This window comes from Seriola dumerili, unplaced genomic scaffold, assembly GCF_002260705.1.
Source record: "Seriola dumerili isolate Sdu_G_001 unplaced genomic scaffold, Sdu_1.0 BDQW01000025.1, whole genome shotgun sequence".
Lineage (NCBI taxonomy): Eukaryota > Metazoa > Chordata > Actinopteri > Carangiformes > Carangidae > Seriola > Seriola dumerili.
This window is the reverse complement of record NW_019174280.1, coordinates 10,983,064-11,001,023: the sequence shown is the minus strand read 5'-3', so window position 1 is coordinate 11,001,023 and position 17,960 is coordinate 10,983,064. Positions and strand designations below refer to the sequence as shown.

At 40.5% G+C, this 17,960-nt stretch overlaps 1 protein-coding gene across 2 annotated transcripts; it reads left to right on the top strand.

Moving 5' to 3' along the window:
- The first annotated feature begins 639 nt into the window (after positions 1 to 639).
- Positions 640 to 17,836, top strand: LOC111216483 (sex comb on midleg-like protein 4). 2 transcript variants are annotated; one of them, XM_022738029.1, is made up of 7 exons: positions 640 to 1,003; positions 6,839 to 7,112; positions 10,875 to 11,077; positions 12,417 to 12,546; positions 14,583 to 14,795; positions 15,429 to 15,574; positions 15,783 to 17,836. In XM_022738029.1, exons 2-7 carry the CDS (start codon positions 6,878 to 6,880, stop codon positions 15,906 to 15,908), a joined length of 1,053 nt encoding a protein of 350 aa, XP_022593750.1. In that variant the 5' UTR covers positions 640 to 1,003; positions 6,839 to 6,877; the 3' UTR covers positions 15,909 to 17,836. The 2 variants fall into 2 exon arrangements, with proteins under 2 accessions (XP_022593750.1, XP_022593751.1); XM_022738030.1 differs by lacking the exons at positions 640 to 1,003; positions 6,839 to 7,112 and adding an exon at positions 10,175 to 10,281.
- The last annotated feature ends 124 nt before the right edge of the window (positions 17,837 to 17,960 follow it).

Here is a 17,960-nt window from a genome sequence, read left to right as displayed (position 1 = left end):
CACATGTCAGCTGAGCTTGGTCTGGTGTTGTTACCTATAATCTTGTGACCCTGTTTCATAGAGGGTCCCTACATCAAAATCTGGTTTTAAGGTCTTAATTATTCTACTTCAATACTCACATGGTTCATATTCCTGTGGAGGTTAACAAGGTCTCAACACCAGTGCCTGCCACACTAGTTTACTATTCATTTGAACCATAAACTGTATCTGAACAGGTGTGGGGATTCCCTGTAAGTAAGTTTTTGCAAATTTAGGGTACGTTTCTCAAGATAATACCGTGATAAGGAAAATATCTTTCCAGGAAACGCTACATAATTTTGGGTTGATGGAGCCAGGAAACATAGGGGAAATTAGCATATCTGTGTTAACATTAAAGTAAAAAACGGTGGTAAATTACGCCTATATGAATAAATATGAAGCACATAATAAATGTTAATGGAAAAATAGAAAGATTAAACTGAATTCGGTTATTTTATCCGAGTTTAGCTCAAACACCCAGACCACGTTTTTCAAGGAGTTGTTTTTGTGTTATCAAAAAGGGGTTGAACCTCTTCAGTTTGAGTAGCTGCTATTTTATTTACGGTGCCATCACTCCCTCTCTGTCTACCAAAGCAGTGCAGGTAAATGAGACGCAACCTAGAAGCCAGATAGGAAAATTACCCGAACCAACACGCCCCCGCTGTTTAACGATTCACTCGCACGTTTGTTTCCCCCTAACTTGCGCCCTTGAGGACGTTACAACTCTGCCAAAAACCTCTGGACAGCGTTGGGAAGGTTGAAACTGCGGCTTCGTTTCCCGCCTGCAGTTCTCCGGACACAGCCCGCGCGCGGCACTCGCTCGCTGCTTTGCCGCATCTGCAGGGGTGGAACCCGGACTGATCCAGGCCGAGAGTCCCGGTGGTGTCACCGCTCCATGCACCGGCTCACGGTCTGAACGAAGACAGCCTGCTCGCCTGCCGTGGAGAAATGGATTCCCGCTGTTGAATCACCCCCACCGGGATAGGTAAAGATACCACAGACTCTATCACGGAAACGAACTTAAAGGCATATGAATAAAAATGAATTGTAGGTTATAAATATAATACATTCTCATACTAGTGAACCGTACAACAAGGTCAAAATAAACTCACTTCAGTCTCATACAAGTCTGTAGAATCGATGCCATAGGCTGTTTGTTAATATCACTGCATGTTCCTGTTGCAGTACTAAATATACAATCCCAGGAGCATAAAACACAAGGTCATTTTAAATTCTTTTTTTTTTTAATCTCCACGTGCACTTTGTAATATTGAGTGGGTGAATTTTTGTTGTCATGGCAATGCTTTAACTAATTATCTAGGCCAAATTCATTATTTTCTCATGACACACCAAAAAAGTTGATTGCAGTGGGCTGCTGCAGGCCATTGATAAATACTTACTTGCCTCAAGTGCATTATGCAGACAAGTACAAACTGTGTTTTTAAGATTATAACAGAGTGGGGCCTCTGCGGGAAGGTGCACCCAAGGGAGTTAGACCTCTCAGTGGATCTATTTCTAGTGTACCTATCTTTATCTATCAATGAAATACAACACTGTTCTCTTCTCTTCTCTTCTCTTCTCTTCTCTTCTCTTCTCTTCTCTTCTCTTCTCTTCTCTTCTCAACCATGGGCCTAATCTTATGCTATGAATTTGAATATACTGAAAGTTAACCGTTGGCCCTCCACCAACCGTACATAATTTGCTTGAGTGTACAGTATGCATTGAAGGTGGTGTTGTGTGTCTTTGTGTATGTTGTTGGAATAACAGATGAACACTGGTAAAGCATGCAAATAGCAAAGAGCACAACACAGGCTATCACTCTGCTTTCATATCAGCCGGAACATCTCAGTCTTTGACTTTGGGCTTGACGCCAGGCCTGTGGAGGTCAGTGGATCCAAAACAGTTACAGCAAATAAGGTTTAGTAAAAGGTTTGCACTTCTGAGAACAACTGTGTTTCCACACAAAAAAAGAGTAAAGGCTAAGGACACAGTGGGAGAAAGATTTTTTTTTCTTTTGCTCTCCATTTTATTTCCTTTTTATCAAAATATTTTACCCTGGGATCAAAAATGTTGCATGGCAGTGAGGACTAAAACCAAGGCCTGGGACCACTGTTAATATCAGAGGAAGAGTTTGTAGTCCACTGTGGACTGACATTCCACAGTTTGGTTTTAGCCTCCTTCACCCTCTAAGACAATGTTTGAGAAAGCTTTCTAATAAAGAAAAGATGCACCACCATTTCAGGGTGGCACATTATTGGTCCTTTTGCAGTGACTAACAAAGTGAAAAGACTTTCACAGCAAACACACAACTACAAAATTGTGCAGACAGAGGTCAACAGCAGGATCATTTCCTGCAGGTTTTGTGCATGAAACTGTACTTTGACCCCAAAACATGCTGTTTCCAAAGGCACACAAGGATGGATCGTTTGATTTTGTGTTTCCCAGACAGAGAAATGATTAGTTAATCAAAAACAAAATTTGTGAATCATTTAAGTCATGTTAATGAATACCAGAAATGTACTGTTTTCAGCTTCTGAAATGTGCATTTTCTTCTGGTTATTTTAATCTTCTATGATTGTAAATAGAATATATTTTGCTGTGGGAAATTGCATTGGGCATTTTTCACCCTTTTCACACATTTCACAGACCAAACTGAGCAATTAATCAACAATGAAAATAATTGTTAGTCGCATCACTAAAGCCACTAATTATCTAACTGTACACTGTGATCAGACTAGGACTTATTGGCACAAGACTCACATGCAAATACATTGCGGATACCATGGTTGAAAATGTGATCTGTTCATTTACACATTTCACATTCTGATTTAAAAGAAGCTCACAGCAGCCTGCAGACAAATGATAAGGCTATGTTTTTGATATTTAGACCTGAAAGCAACATCCAGTATTATTTATGGCCCCATCTATCAAGATTTACAATCAACCGTAACATAAGAAGAGACAAGATGTTAAACATGTAGAGAATGTGGAATGAGAAGACGACTTAAGTCACTCCCTTCAATGGAAAAACCAAAGCCATAAGACTTGCAAGCCTCTCGTGTGCTTTCTCCTTCACTACTTGTATATTCCACAGCTTATGGGAACGAACAGCAGCTGTGTGAGTGTTTGTCTATGTATGTCTGTGTGTGTCCGTGCGTGTTTGATTCTGTTAAAGAAGAAGAAGAATCTCTCCAGCAGCTACACTCCTGGCAGGGCTCCAAGCCACAAGTGTTTTGGTAAAGTGGCAAGATAAAGTAGTTTTCTGCTCCCATGGGACCCAGAGCCTTGAGATAGAAACAGAAATATTCCCCTGTGTGTGTGTGTGTGTGTGTGTGTGCGTGTGTGTGTGTGTTGGATGGGTTACACTCTGTTTCATCAAGTCTAACTTCTATCATTCCGGTTGTTTCATGGTGCTACAGATAGCTGCTGTGTGTGTGTGTGTGTGTGTGTGTGTGTGTGTGAGGAACCGTCTTCTTTCATGTTTTTCAGGATCACTGTTTTGATGTTTCAGATTTTTTGGTAAATGTGAAATATTGGAGTTGAGGGCTGATTTTTTAATCTCCAACCAGATCGAAGCTGACGGCTCAGCACTGAAAAGCTCTGTACTCCTTTCTCTTATTGCCCCACTTTTTTTCCTGTGTTCTTTTTTTATACCTCTCCTTTGACTTTTTTAAATTCATTTTCACATTTTTAAACAAATAAACAATAAACAAAAAAGCACCACAGTGAATTTAGCCTGTTTTTTGTTAATTCACTGGAAGAGAGCTCCTGAAACGTACAAATGTTTCACAACAACATACTTTTCATTTTTTCCACAGTTTACCCAAGAACCAAACCATTTGACTCATTTTTATGCCTCGATCTCTTCATTGTTTCCTTAGAGATTCATTCCATTTTAGTGAATAGCTTTCTGCGCCCATGTGCTTTTTGAGTATTTTCAAGCCATGCTAGTGGTGTGGCTGTGGGGATGTTAACATTTGTCTGTCAGTAGGTCAGTTGGTCACTTGGTCTACCACTTTTTATTCAGTGGTTTTCCATGAAAGTTTGTACAAACGTTCATGATCTAAAGAGAATGAATTCTAATTCTGTTAGGTGAGCACCCAACCTTTCCTCTAGCGCCACCATCAGGTTTTTGTTTTTTACTGATATGTTTTAGCAATTGTTGGATGGATTTTTGGGCAAATTGCCTTGAAATTTAGTACATGGTGCTCAGAGAATGAACACTAATGACTTTGGTTATTCATCAAGTTTTAATTTAGCGCCACCAACAGGTCAGACTTTTTACTCATCCAGTGAATTCTCAACATCTACTATATGGAATGGTAGATGTTCAAACATTCATGGTTCTTAGAGGATGAACCCTAATGACTTTGGTGTTTCCCTGATTTTTTCTCTTGTGTGATCATCAGGTCAAAATTCCATTTTGTCCAATACCTTGGTTTTTGACCTGCAAAACTAATGACATTCATCGGCCTAGTGCTGGGCGATATGGTCAGAAATGTATAAGAACGTATCAATTATTATTGATAATTTTTAATGACCTATTTTAATAAAGACCAGGAGAAAAGCAGTACACTAGTGCATGGGTACCCCTCCACCATGGACTGCCTGTGAGTTGTGTCTTTAGATGTCGCAGATGTTGGTCGTGACGGACTACATGTTGGGTGGAAGCAGCTCAGATGATAAAAGAAGTTTGTTGTACTCCCGCTTTTGGTCCTGATGGTTTTCCTGCACGGGGACACTCAGCGGTGTTCGGATATTGGCTTGGCGTAAAAAAAACTGCCATACTGATGAACTGAGCTGTCATTTTTGTTAACTGTTTCTTCACCTTCTTCACTGGCTGCACTCATTTTCTGACTCTGTGCTTTTGTTGTTGTTGGTGTGACCAAACAACAGACTTGTTAAGTGATTGGCTGTTTGCGTGTCACTGTGTTTATGAGCCAGGGAGGGAGCAAGCTTGGGGTTTGTTCATGCAACCATGAAACTATCTGGCTTTATATGGTTTTCTTATTGTTACTGATGAAGTGTCTGTCTCATGTACATATCGCTAACGTTTTATAGCCCAGGCCTACATCAGCCTTAGCTGTCCTTTTTCCAGCTGTTTTTTTCTTATTAGCAAACGCTCACATGATAACACAATAAACGAAGATGGTTAACACGGTAAACACTACTTATTTAGGAAATGTAGTCACTTCACTGTATGTGGTTAAAATAAATGAATTGTGTCAGAAGAGTAATGATGTTTGTGATACGATGGAACTCCTTCCTTTTTTTCTCTTACAGTATTTGCAGATAATCCACAGAGCTTTGGAATGGAGAAGTCTTTGTATGAACCATAGGTTGTTTTTAATTAATATCATTTTTGTGATGAGACAGAATGCTTCAGAGCTCGTGCTAAACCTCTAACGCTGGAACCCAAAATTTAACGTTCAAATCGGCGAAATGAGCGAGCATTGTTCTCCTTTCACCCACCTTCAGCCTGCAGGTGGTAAATAAAGCCATGGGTGATTACTGCAGGACTAACAACCACCAAACAGAAAATAAGATCTGCAGAATAGGGTAACAGTATGATAATGTGAACATTTCCATCAGCTTTAACAAGTTTCACAGCTTCCTTCTTTCTCGTCTTCATTCGCCTTTGTTCCATCCAGTATAGAGGAGACTGAAAGCTTAGTTAGTTAAAGTTAATCAGTAAATCCAGTGCCCTGGAGACCAAATTGCATTCACTTTACAGCACAATAGACACATTGTGCCCAGTACTTTTATCATTAGTAAAGCCATATTCTCCTATTAGCCTCCAGTTTATTTCTTTGACCTCTGAACACAAAGTGATATAATTACACACACCCCTCCCCCGATTTCTTCTTGTTTTTTTAATGCTCCTTCCACTCTCCCTGTCTTTTTCTGTCTTTCTCCCTATATCCCTCTGTCTGCCTGCTTTCTACCACTCCCACATTCATTTTACCATCGAAAGATCTGAAATTAATTTCTAGAAGATGTGATTAATGTTGAGAAATGGAATAATGGTGTACTTTGTTATGTGTTAAGTGTGATTTATAGAATTCAGATTCATTGAGAAAAAAAAAAAACCCTATACATACATTTGCATTTGACAGCAGGCCTACGGACCTGTGCAACATTCTTTTTATATTACATATATATGATTTGATGTACACTATAGTGTGCAGTTCCTTTGTCCTGAGTTGTATGGGTTTTTTGAATGGGTTTATGGCTAGATGGCTGAAATGAGGTCTAGTGGTTAACACAAGCTCAAGACATTTTCAAGTTTTAACCTATGAATAAAATACGTCAGTAAATACCTTAGTCTGGATTTATTTGAGCTTTTAGGTGTCTTAAAAAACGGTTGCTAACAAGTGGCTGAATTAGACTACAGAGGTTGTCGAGGATGTTAAATGTTATCCGGCTGAACACAAATATCTACTCACCAGTCCACCTTTACAGCCTGGTGTTTATACTCACACTCTTCAAACTATCACTAACTTTGTAAGGGGGAAGGCTTTTGTAGAGGAGGGATGTTGAAGTCATGCAACGGTGGTGTTGATTGTTTATAGCCTAGCATAAGTTTTTCTACTGACTGTATTTACACTTCAAAAATCATAAAAGTGATGTTTATTTGTGAAGATTATCACAGTCACAGAGCTTATTTTTTGCAGTACTCCAAAAGCCCATGTAAAAATCCCATTGGCTTTTTGTTGAGGGAACCCGGGTGGGGCTAACTTCCAAGTTGGCCTACAAAAATACGTCATTCCTGCAGCGGTCTAAAAGGTTGTTGTTGAATGTTTTCTCTCTTTTTCACCAGAGTGATGTATCTCGCCCTACGCTTGCGGGCTGCGCGGGCATGAGACTGCGACGAGGGCAGGATTTCAACACTGATTCACACCTGGAACTGGCCCCTCCTCCGCCGCCTGTTGGCTGGTTGCCCGGTGTCCTCAGTAAGGGTGTACGTCTGCGTCTGCGTCTGGATCATCACGACGACCGGGGGCGAGGCTGCTGGCAGCTGGTTGACTTGGAGACGGAGTCAGAGCCAGCTGGGCGGAGACTGAGGAGCCCCGCCCCTGACACCCACCCACAAAGTAAGAAAAGTGAATCTCTGCACTTTTGTTTGTTTTCTATTTTGTTTTAATTAAGTAAAATAAAATACATAAATTCAAGTACAGTACTTGAATGTACCACCGCTGTTTACCATCATTAGAGGGAAATACAGCTACTAAAGAAGCCTAATTTCAAATGTTTGCAGTCTATTTAAATTTGTAAATGTGTATGAGTTAATGTGTTGGTAGAAGAGGGATGTGATTTATCAAATTATCTCCTTTTTCCTGACATGAAGCTGATGAAAAGAGCCATACTCTTCACCTTCCCTTTCTTCTGGAGTGTGTTGTGTTATGAAGGGTCTCAGTGGAGATAAGGAGGGGCAGTATGTGTGTGTGTGTGTGTGTGTGTGTGTGTGTGTGTGTGTGTGTGTGTGTGTGTGTGTGTGTGTGAGTGTGCCTATTTAATACACACATTGCTGTTTATGCGTTTATTTATTCCCACCTTATCACATGACTCTGGCGCAGGATCCGATTTCACTGTCTGTTACCATGGTGACGCCCTGCCTGAGCTGTAAATAAATTCAGGGGGGCTGTTACATTGTTACATTGATTACAGAACACACGCACGCACACACACACACACACGCAGACACACACACACACACATACACACACACAAACACAAACACACATAATAGACACAATAATCTATTCTGCAGCCAGGCGAGGGCATATAGTTTCTAGTTAAAATGCAGTTATTTTATGCATGTATTTTTGTGTGTGTGTGTGTGTGTGTGTGTGTGTGTGTGTGTGTGTTACACAGTGTTTAGACTATTTGTTTACGTGAGTAGGTGTGCAGTTTAGAAAGGCATTAGCATAACTCACTTCATTGCAGTTTCCCCTCTGCATAAGTGAAAACAGATACAAATCTCCATCCCCTGAAGCTAGTGATTAAGTTATGCTAATCATTGCTGATCATGGCTGCATTACTGTGGCCATAACACCAGGCTCCAACAGCTTTCAAATGCCTCCCTCTCACATTTGGCTTCCAAAAGGAGACAATATCCCTTAGTCGGAAAATAAAATTGGGTGTAGGGGTTCACTGATTGCTTAATTGCTTAATTAGCCATAAACAAATTAGGCTGTGGTCCCAAATGTATTGTCTTAGGGTGCAGTGCAGTGGTGCAAAGCTTTCCCCTCGCCTGAAAAAAATGGTGTTGTTTCAAATTGTCAGTCGGTGTTAATGGGTGCCCCCCCCCCATATCCAATTCTTTTTAAGTAAAAGATGATTATCTGTTCTCTCTCAGTCTGTCCCTGTCTGTAACGTGATGCTCTGTAATGGGACAGGACTGATTGAGGAGGGACATCAGGATTAATCTCACTGTGTAATTACTTTTATGATTTATGGGTCCCTTCCTTCACATACACACACACAAACACACACGCACACGCACACACAGGCCTACTACCATCACGGTCACTGCAGATTAAGTGAGTCTATGTGCGCCAGCACTCACTATCATAGCATTATAGTCCTGACCTTGCTGTTTATTGTCCCTTTTTTTTATTATCATGTATAGGCTTCTAGCATTGAAACAATACAATTTGCCTGGCCTGTCACATTCAGTGTTAAGGCATCTTGTGAGCGACCGCTTTACAGCCGACTCCTGACAAATCTCTTTACACGCTGGCAGCGGCGGTGCGTGCGAGCGAGGGCACGCGGGCGTTTGATCCCCCCTTTGAAAGGTTAACCTGATTTTGATTGAGTGTTAAAACCCACAAATGCGGCTTCGAAATGGGAATCAGTACAGCAACCTGAGCGTAACTAATCAATATGTGGTGGCGAGGGGTAAAGCCCGAGTTGTACTCTACACTTGTAGCCTATGAGAGCAAATAAGCACTCAGGAGCCTCCTTTTTTCTTTTAATACGTGCACTTCAGCAGGGAAATCACTCACAACCTTGCCTTTGGCTGGTCTTCTTTTCTTTCCATGTGTGTTTTTTTCATTATAGATAAAACAAAAGCAGCATGCACGAGCTGACACAAAGACAGAGGAAGTCTATAAATATAAGGAAGGCAGTGAGCTTTGACAGAAATATGATCTTTTATCACAAACAAAAGCAGCAGAGTAATCCTGAAGGGCTTCGACTTGAACCTTTTGATGTTTACAAAAGATCTGATCTCTCTAGTGCCAGGAGAAAAGTTCAAGCATTTAAGAGTACTTAAAAGATTTAATATAATCAGATCTTGGGACAGGTTTTTTTTTGTTGTTGTTGTTGATAGGACTTATTAAGAGAACATGCATCTTGTGTTGAAATTTAAATGTCTTCATTAATGACTATGGTACAGATTAGAGTTAACCCCTAACGCTTGTAGCGCAGAACACTGCACAGCTTGAATACCTTGTCACTCGCTCTCAGCCTCTTCTTGAAGACAGACGAGAAAAACCCTGAGCTGCGGCAACTGTAATTACATTACAGTCCCACACAGCCACACACACACACACACGCGCGCGCGCTCACACACACAGACGTCGCTCTGAGCTCAGCACGTCTGCCCGGCTGCCGCGGGATGTTAGAGGCGTGTTGCTATGACGACTGAAAGGGGACACAGAGGAAGGGGGTTAGGGTAGAAGGGAAGGGGAGGAGGGGGTTGTTTCGGAGGAAGGTGGTGGAGATTGAGGAACAGAGAGAGAGAGAGAGAGAGAGAGAGAAAGAGAGAGAGAGAGACAGAGAGAGGGAGATGTGCAGAGTTGCCGGTGTCTTGAAAGTGTGTAGCAGCAGAGAACAGTAGAGGCAGACTGCTGGAGATCCATCAGGGGAATATCCAGAAACCTGCTGCTGGAGTGAAGCATCACACAGGCATTGATTACCAGACGGCTGTGTGCATGGTAGGCAAAGCTCAGAATGATAAATATGTGCTCATCTTGATGCCTTTTCTGTGTGATTCAGTCTGAGGAAGAGAAAGAGGGTGGAAGGGATCATGCATATTCACGTGGTCTGTCTGTCTGTCTCTGTTCCTGTTTGTCCTCTTTCTGCAATGACCAAGTGTTCGTCATCACAGGAAGAGGGATTTATTCTGTAACAGTTGCCAGTCTGTCTGTAATGAAGCCAGATGTGTGTGTAATTTAACTGACAGAAATAAAAGAATAATAGGTACAAGACAGCGAATGAGTACAACATCAACCTCTTCATATTCAAGGGCCATGTCAGGTGAGGGATCGTGTTGCATGAATTAAATGGTGGAGAGATGGTTTGAAAGAGGGATGTATTCTGAAAGTCAGGGCCATGTGGATGAATGGTACCAAGACAAACACTTGAAGCCACTGCTCTGTCTGTGTGTGTGTGTGTGTGTGTGTGTGTGTGTGTGTGTGTGTGTGTGTGTGTGCACACTTGATTGATTGTTTGATTGTGTGGGTGTTGTGAGTATACGTGCTTTGCTTTCACTTCCTCTGTAAGTGTGTGTGTGTGTGTGGCGTTGTCTCTCACTCTCTCTCTCTCTCTCTCTCTCTGTGCAGTAATGATATTTATTGCAATCTTTGCAGCTGGAGAGGGGGAGGGGTGTGGTAGAGTACAAAGCTTTATGTTGCTTTGTTTCTATTTCCTATAGTTTCTCTCTCTCTCTCTCTCTCTCTCTCTCTCTCTCTCTCTCTCTCTCTCTCTCTCTCTGTGTGTGGATGGGGTAGTCTCACATGTACATCTCTCACAAGTTTCCGCTCCAGTTTGGAGCCAAGGCAGTGGTGCGTGCAGTTTAAAGCTGCCACTTCCTGTTACTTTCTATTTAATAATCTTTCTGTCTCTGTCAGGTCTGATGAGTACCCTGTCTGTCAGCTCCGAAATGCAGACTCCCACTCCTGGCCCACAGTTTATAGCGGGGCCCCAGGGTAAAGTACCTGGAAGGAAGAGAGGACGGCCCCCCATCCGTAAGCTGGAGTTCCAGAGCCACTATGTAGAGCCTCTGTCGCCCCTCAAGGTGCCGAAGAAGAGAGGCAGAAAACCTGGCTTTAAGGTGGGTCAATCATTGTTGTATTTTTATTTTAATCTTTGAAATTACTACTGTTTTCCCATGAGAACCAAACAGTGTCTACACAGGCTGCGTAGTGAAAGCAGCATGAGCTTCAGTCTTTCATCTCTATCTAAACAGGATGCGTTCAGGTACAGCATTGAGTATAGGTCACCCATGTTTTGACAGAGCTCAGGGTCCAACACCCGATCAATGTAGTTACGTGTGTAAAATGGAATAGACTCAAAGCCTAAGACAAACTTGCAATTACTCGCAGTGCAATTGAAATGTAACCTGTTTCTTGGTCTGTATAGACAGCTGTATTGATATAAACAGAAATCTTTTCCATCCAAAGCGTGTGAGATGGATGACTGAAAAACTCTAGGCTATTGCCAATGCATTAAAGGTACCCTGTGTCATTTTCTTGTAAATAGTTTTATTTTCAGTTTTTCTCTCCAAACTGCATTGTGTGTTGAAAACATTTCCTTCCTCATAAAGCCTGAATCATCGTTCTGCATCATTTGTGTCCATATTTACATCGGCCAGCAGTTTTCTTTGTCTTTCCTTTCTTTTGCTGGCGCTTTAACAGGTTTGTTGGTACGCTACTTTCACCAACAGCTGATCGGTGAAATAGTGTTTAACTTTTGGCATGAATGTGTATGTTGCGTTTCGTGTGCATTTTAGAAATACATACAAAACGAGGACCTACTCTACAAAACAGTGCCCTCTAGCACAACTAGTGGTAAAACTCTGAAGGGTACCTTTGATTATTGTTAATATATAAGACAAGCATTATTTAGGACAATTACTTTTTCTGTTACTGTGCTGCTACTATTGCTAGTATTGAGACTGCTAATAGTAAAAGTGTTAGTATTGATATTATCTTTGTAAATGGTAATGGAATTGATATTGGCATTGGTATTGTGTAGATAGAGACTTGGGAGAGAGAGAGGTGTGATATGCAACCAACGTCCAGAATCGAATCAGGGACCATATTGGTATGGCAATGATATTTGATGTTTGTTGTGGTAGTACTGTCAATAGTGGAATTGGTTGTATTACCACCATTGCCATCGCATTTTTGAGACCCTCCATTTTGCTTTAAACTGTGGCCTTTCCTCTAGTTGCTGAAAGGATACATTTTAGCCTCATCTATATTTGCTAACATAGCATTCTTTAGCATACCTTTTTTTTCTCCACTAGTGGTAAAGATCTAAGAAGTTTCAGCAATCCAAAGTGTTGTTTTCTGATATATAATCGGACTTACAGCTGTACAGGAACGCCATTGTGTGTGTGTGTGTGTGTACTTATGCGTGTGTGTGTGTGTGTATGTGTGTATCTGTAGCTGAAGCCCAGGATGGTGATGTCCCCACTGGCCAACTCTCCTCCCAACAGTACACCAGAACCTGAAATGGGCTCCATCCCACAGGACGCTGCTATTGTCCCCCACTCTGCCACACCACAGGTCCTAACAGGTAACACCACAGTCATCTTAACCTTTATAACCTCTCGTAAAAATTGTCATAAATGAATGATTTTTGTATCCTATCTTACTCATCCCTGCTACCCTGCTCTGTGTCTGTGACTCTGAATTCAGCACTAAAAACACGCTTCTGTCTTTACAAGTGTCAACATGGTGTTTTTCTTCTTTGTTCTCGAAATACACCAATCACTTGTTCTGTGTGAGGAGATGTGCTTTTAGATGTAAAACACCGACTCTTATGTATGTGTGCATGTTGAATCAAAAACAGCACCAGTGTCTGCGGGTATGGTACGAATGTTTACATGCTTTAAAATGAGAAATAAATGCCTTCAAACATAACCCAAACGTATCATCTTTCATATTCTCTTTCAGTCTCACCGCTTAGCTTTCCTCTCCTGCTTTGCCTCTGGAGAAAAACATATTTTAATATTTCACAAAAAATAACACATTTCATACAGCCATCCTCTCTGTCTTGCTCTCTTTTTTTCCTTTGCTTTTTTTCCCCACAGCCTGTCCTGCTCTGAATAAGCAAATATTTAAAGATTGTCTTTAGTGTATTTGAGGTGGGAATGGGAATCTCATGTGTCAAGGACCACGGGTTTGCTCTTTGTTCTTGCAAATCATGAAAAGTGTTTGATGTCACACTGTAGACATACATAAAGCAAAGCGTGCGCGCACACACACACACACACACACACACACATACACACACACACACACACACACATATGCACACGCACTAAAACCAGTTTTTCTCGCCGTGGTGCCACCCAGACAGTTATGTAAATCATTTCTCCGGTGAAATGGAGAAGCATTTCAAAAATAGTCTCTGTATTTTAGAGATATTATTTCAGATACTCAGCTGCATAAATTCCCTTTCAAATACTTTTTTTTTTTATATCATTATTTTTTTTACATTCATTTTATTTATTATTTATTATTTGTCAAAATTTATAGTATTTGCATGGTTTAATTACAAATATTTTAGAGGTTAGGATTCAAAGATGTGAGATAACCTTAATTAATCTTAGTTGTACCATGATAGAGATTGTGTTTATATTTTAAAATTGACAATAAGGGTGTGTGTATCTTCAGTATTAAAATATTAAGCATTTACTGCAGGATATGAATTCAGCTCAGCACTCTGTGTATCTGTGTGTGTCAGTATATAAGCCTCCAAAATCACATGCACAGATCTTATCACATAATTGATTTTTCAGAAGACAATGAAATACATTTGACCTCTGTGTCGCACATTGTAGAATCGTCTCAGTGGAGTTTTTCCATTTTATAAATCTGTCACCAGGTAAATCCATAAGCACCTCCCAGCAGCTCCGGCATACCCAGCAGGCATCTACCTCACTGACAAGCTGAAAAACGGTTGGCACAAAGGGAGCAGATTCAGAGGAATTACTGATTACTGTTCAGCTGTTTCACACCCATACAGTAACAGGCTGAGAGAGCTTTAGCATAGATTACCTAAAGATTAGCTATGTATTAATTACTCAGTGTTTAAAGGACGTGAAAAATGTAACTGCTGTGTAATGTAGCACATAAATCTGCAGACACTTAGGTACAGCAGTCCTTTGAGCTAAATGCTAACATTAGCATACTAACACGGACACAAGCACAAGTTTACCTTGTTCACTGTTTAGCACTAAACACGAAGTAAAGCTGATGCTGATTGGACTGTCATTAGCTTTTCAGGTATTTGGTCATAAACCAAAGTATTGGACAAACGGAAATGTTGAGCTGATAAATGGCAAAAGTCAGGCAATTCTCCTCCAGGGCGACATGGATGACATGTGTACTTGGTTTAATAAATAGTTGTGGAGAGATTTGTTGACCAAGCTCATTACATCCTCTGAAAACCATGTACAAAATTTTGTCCCAATCAAAATTGAGATATTTCACAGGAGAGTGAAACCTTTGACCTCTTGAAAGAATGACATCACCAATACGAAAAAGACAATATTTACCACATGGGCTCGGATTTAATGATGCCACTTCCTGTCTTTCCTCCTTCAGCAGAGACACCAATGCCTGATGACTTCTTATGCGACCCACCGGTGGACTCCAAGCGCTACGCTGTAGATCCCAGCGACTCCGCCTTCAATGTCATGACATCACAGTACCCAACAAAGCACTCTTACCCATATCGTGGAAGCAGTTGCTCTACTCAAATGGCTGTATGCAGAAAAGCGTCCAGTCCAGGAAGCTTCCAGGACGGAAACAGAAATGGTGAGGCTACGCGTTGGCGTCCGATGTACTTTTGCCAACAATACAATTGGTAACAAGTGGTGTTATACAATCCAGACCACACACGCCGTTGCCGTACATACACATTAAAAGAATACACCTATTTTGTCGATCATTGCAATGTTGCTTTATACATATAATTAGCTCTCATTTCTATATTTTAAAAGTTTAATCTGCTTTGTACCAATGCTTTTAAAGGTCCCGTACAACTATAGTACACCTGCACAGGTCTTTTCACTTGTCTTATGTGACCTCCTGTTAGGACAGTGGTGGTGTGTGCCAAATGTGCTTCACTGACATCTCTCTCTCTCTCTCTAGTTATCCTGTTAATGTAGGATAACTTACACTTTATCATCCTTACGGGTATGTTGAGATAGGACTTCTGTCATAGTTCTGCCCAGGAGCAGAAGTCCAATCAGTCAGGCTGATTAAAAATCTGAGAAACCCCCAAAAAATTGCTGCACTCTTGGCTCCTCATTTTGAAGCATTTTAATACTAAAGCTGGGAGCTCTCCCTAAAATCTTGGTCTATATTGTTTAGTTTTGCTTCTATAGTAAAGGAGCCATAATATTCAACATTTGAGCATAAAATCTTCACTCTCCCTGTGCTTCATAGGTTACATGCCTATGCCAGACTCTGGAGAGTGCAAGCGTCCTGCTGGTAAGGACCCATCCAGCTGGGGTGTGGAAGAGGTGGTTTGGTTTATCAAAGATGCTGATCCCCAAGCCCTGGGACCTCACGCTGATGCCTTCAGGAAGCATGTGAGTCCAGACTGCTTTATATTGTTGATGGCCCTGGCCACTGACTGACACTGTAATACAAAATGTATTGGAACAGAGCTGCATATTTCAGGATGTAAGATTTGTAAGATTTTTACTGTTGTATGCGTGAAGCTAACCACGCAATTAGGTGAAATATGTGCTATATTGAAGATTCTATCAGTAACGTGGCTCTGTGATTTGTTTTTAGGAGATAGATGGAGACGCCCTACTCCTGCTGAAAAGTGAGATGATGATGAAGTACCTGGGACTGAAGCTGGGCCCTGCGCTCAAACTCTGTTACCACATCGACAGGCTTAAACAGAATCGGTTGTGATTTTCTGCCAAGGAGCCAAACTCCTGATCACCGTTCACTAAAACTGAACCAGTGCTAACTCTCTCAGACTTCCTCAACTATCAGCAATAGATCATGAGCGCCTTTGGATTTGGATTGTATACTGACGGCTTTTACTGCATCTGCACCAACATTTTGGCGATAAATTGGACATGTTGACTGTACATATTAAGACTATTTACAGCTGAAGCTATGATTTCATTTTCTTTTTTGTTTACTGGAGATCTGAATGGCTTTAGATTGTAAATAGTTTCGGCTCCACGCTGATGGCAGCTACTGTATACTGAAATGTGACCTGTAATAACTTAACTCTATCTGACTTTCAGCAGCATGATTTTGTGCAGATCTTAATCATGGACACTGTATCAACACCTCTGAAGACCTGCAAGGACAGGGATCTTTACAAACCTGTATGGTGCGTTACCTCAGTAGCATATTTAAACTTAAAGAAGAGGCTGCTGTCTTTTAAGATAATCTGTTTTGTTCTAAACTGGTGAGAATGTTTATGTTGGTAGCTCACATACTCTTCATTAAATTGATTTTAAAAAAATATTTTGGCTGCAAACAGCTAATGCAAACTACTGCTTTCAAAAATGTCCCCAAAAATCAAAAACAAAGCTGCACTATAACTGTGGGGGCACAGCTATCAAGCCTAAGAAATGTGTCAGCTCAGAGGTTTTCTAAGCCAGTGATCCTTAGATCCGTTCTTAAGCATCAAGCTGGGTGCATCTTAAGAGGAATTATTCTTAACATTAAGTGACAAATCCTTGTTCATTTTGTTTCGATTTATCTTTATGCTGAAAGACGTAAAACTGTATTATAAAAAAGTGATGTATCTCACCCCCAAGAAAAGTTTTTTTTTTACCAGAAACCACATCTCAGTGCTGAGTGAATAAACAGTGAAGCCATGAGGTATTCCACTAAGCAGAGGTGCTTAAGACCACACTGTGTTTATTAACATGACAAGAGGGAAAGGAAACACAGATAGAAACTTTTGGGGGAGTCTCAGCATGTTCTCATTGACTGCATATCAATCATGTTACACTCACTGGTTTTAAAATGACTATATTGAGTTGCAGGCCACTTTGCAGCCTTTGACTTATTTCAGAAGGTTGCAAAAGGGTTTTGAGCAAAAGCAACTTGTCACAAACCCATGCAACTTGATGCTCACTGAAACCATTACCGCCACTACAACCACAACACTTCATCACTCTTCTCATACACTTCATATCTCTCTCTGTGTGACTTCCACATAAGGCTACAGTTTACATTCCTCTCATACAATACCTCTTCAGTAATTTTCAATATGAATTCCTCTAAACTGTGTTTTGTTCTGCCAAATGATAAACCAATGTTTCATCTCCAAACTGTATAAGGTGACAAGTGAAATGTCTTGAGCATTAATAATAACAATTTTGAAGCCACCAATTACAGTTTTGTCATTTAAAATTGTACAAACAAAAACTTGTAAACACATTAATGATCAATCTCATGCAGTATGTGACAGATTTGTAAAATTTGTGGTTAAACACAATGTTTATTTTAACCTTCTGTACAGTACTCATTACTCACTTTGATATTTTGTGTTCTATATGTTTTGCTTTAATTTGTTAAAGTCTGTGTGCCACACACAGACTTATGTGATGTACAGCATGTATGTCTATGTATGAATTCAATCTGTATTTCATGACTGTCTTCAGCCCTTGTGAGCTATGGGCTGAATGAAACTTCCACGTTTTATTTTCAGAATAACTTAATCTGATAACTGGAATTCAGTGGTTTGCAAGAAATTAGGGAAGTGTATTGCACAAGAGCTGTTAACCCAAAATGAAACATTTTCAAATTTTCCACAAATTTTTATCACACCTGTGACCCATGTTAAATAAATTTGGACTCCCTATTGAACCTTCCTTTCTTTTTACTTTAATGTTTTTTATATATAAAGCACATTTTTCCCAGACAAAATAAACTTGTTTTTAAATGAACCCTTTTTTATCATCTGTCAATGTAAAAATATTATTATTATTATTATTA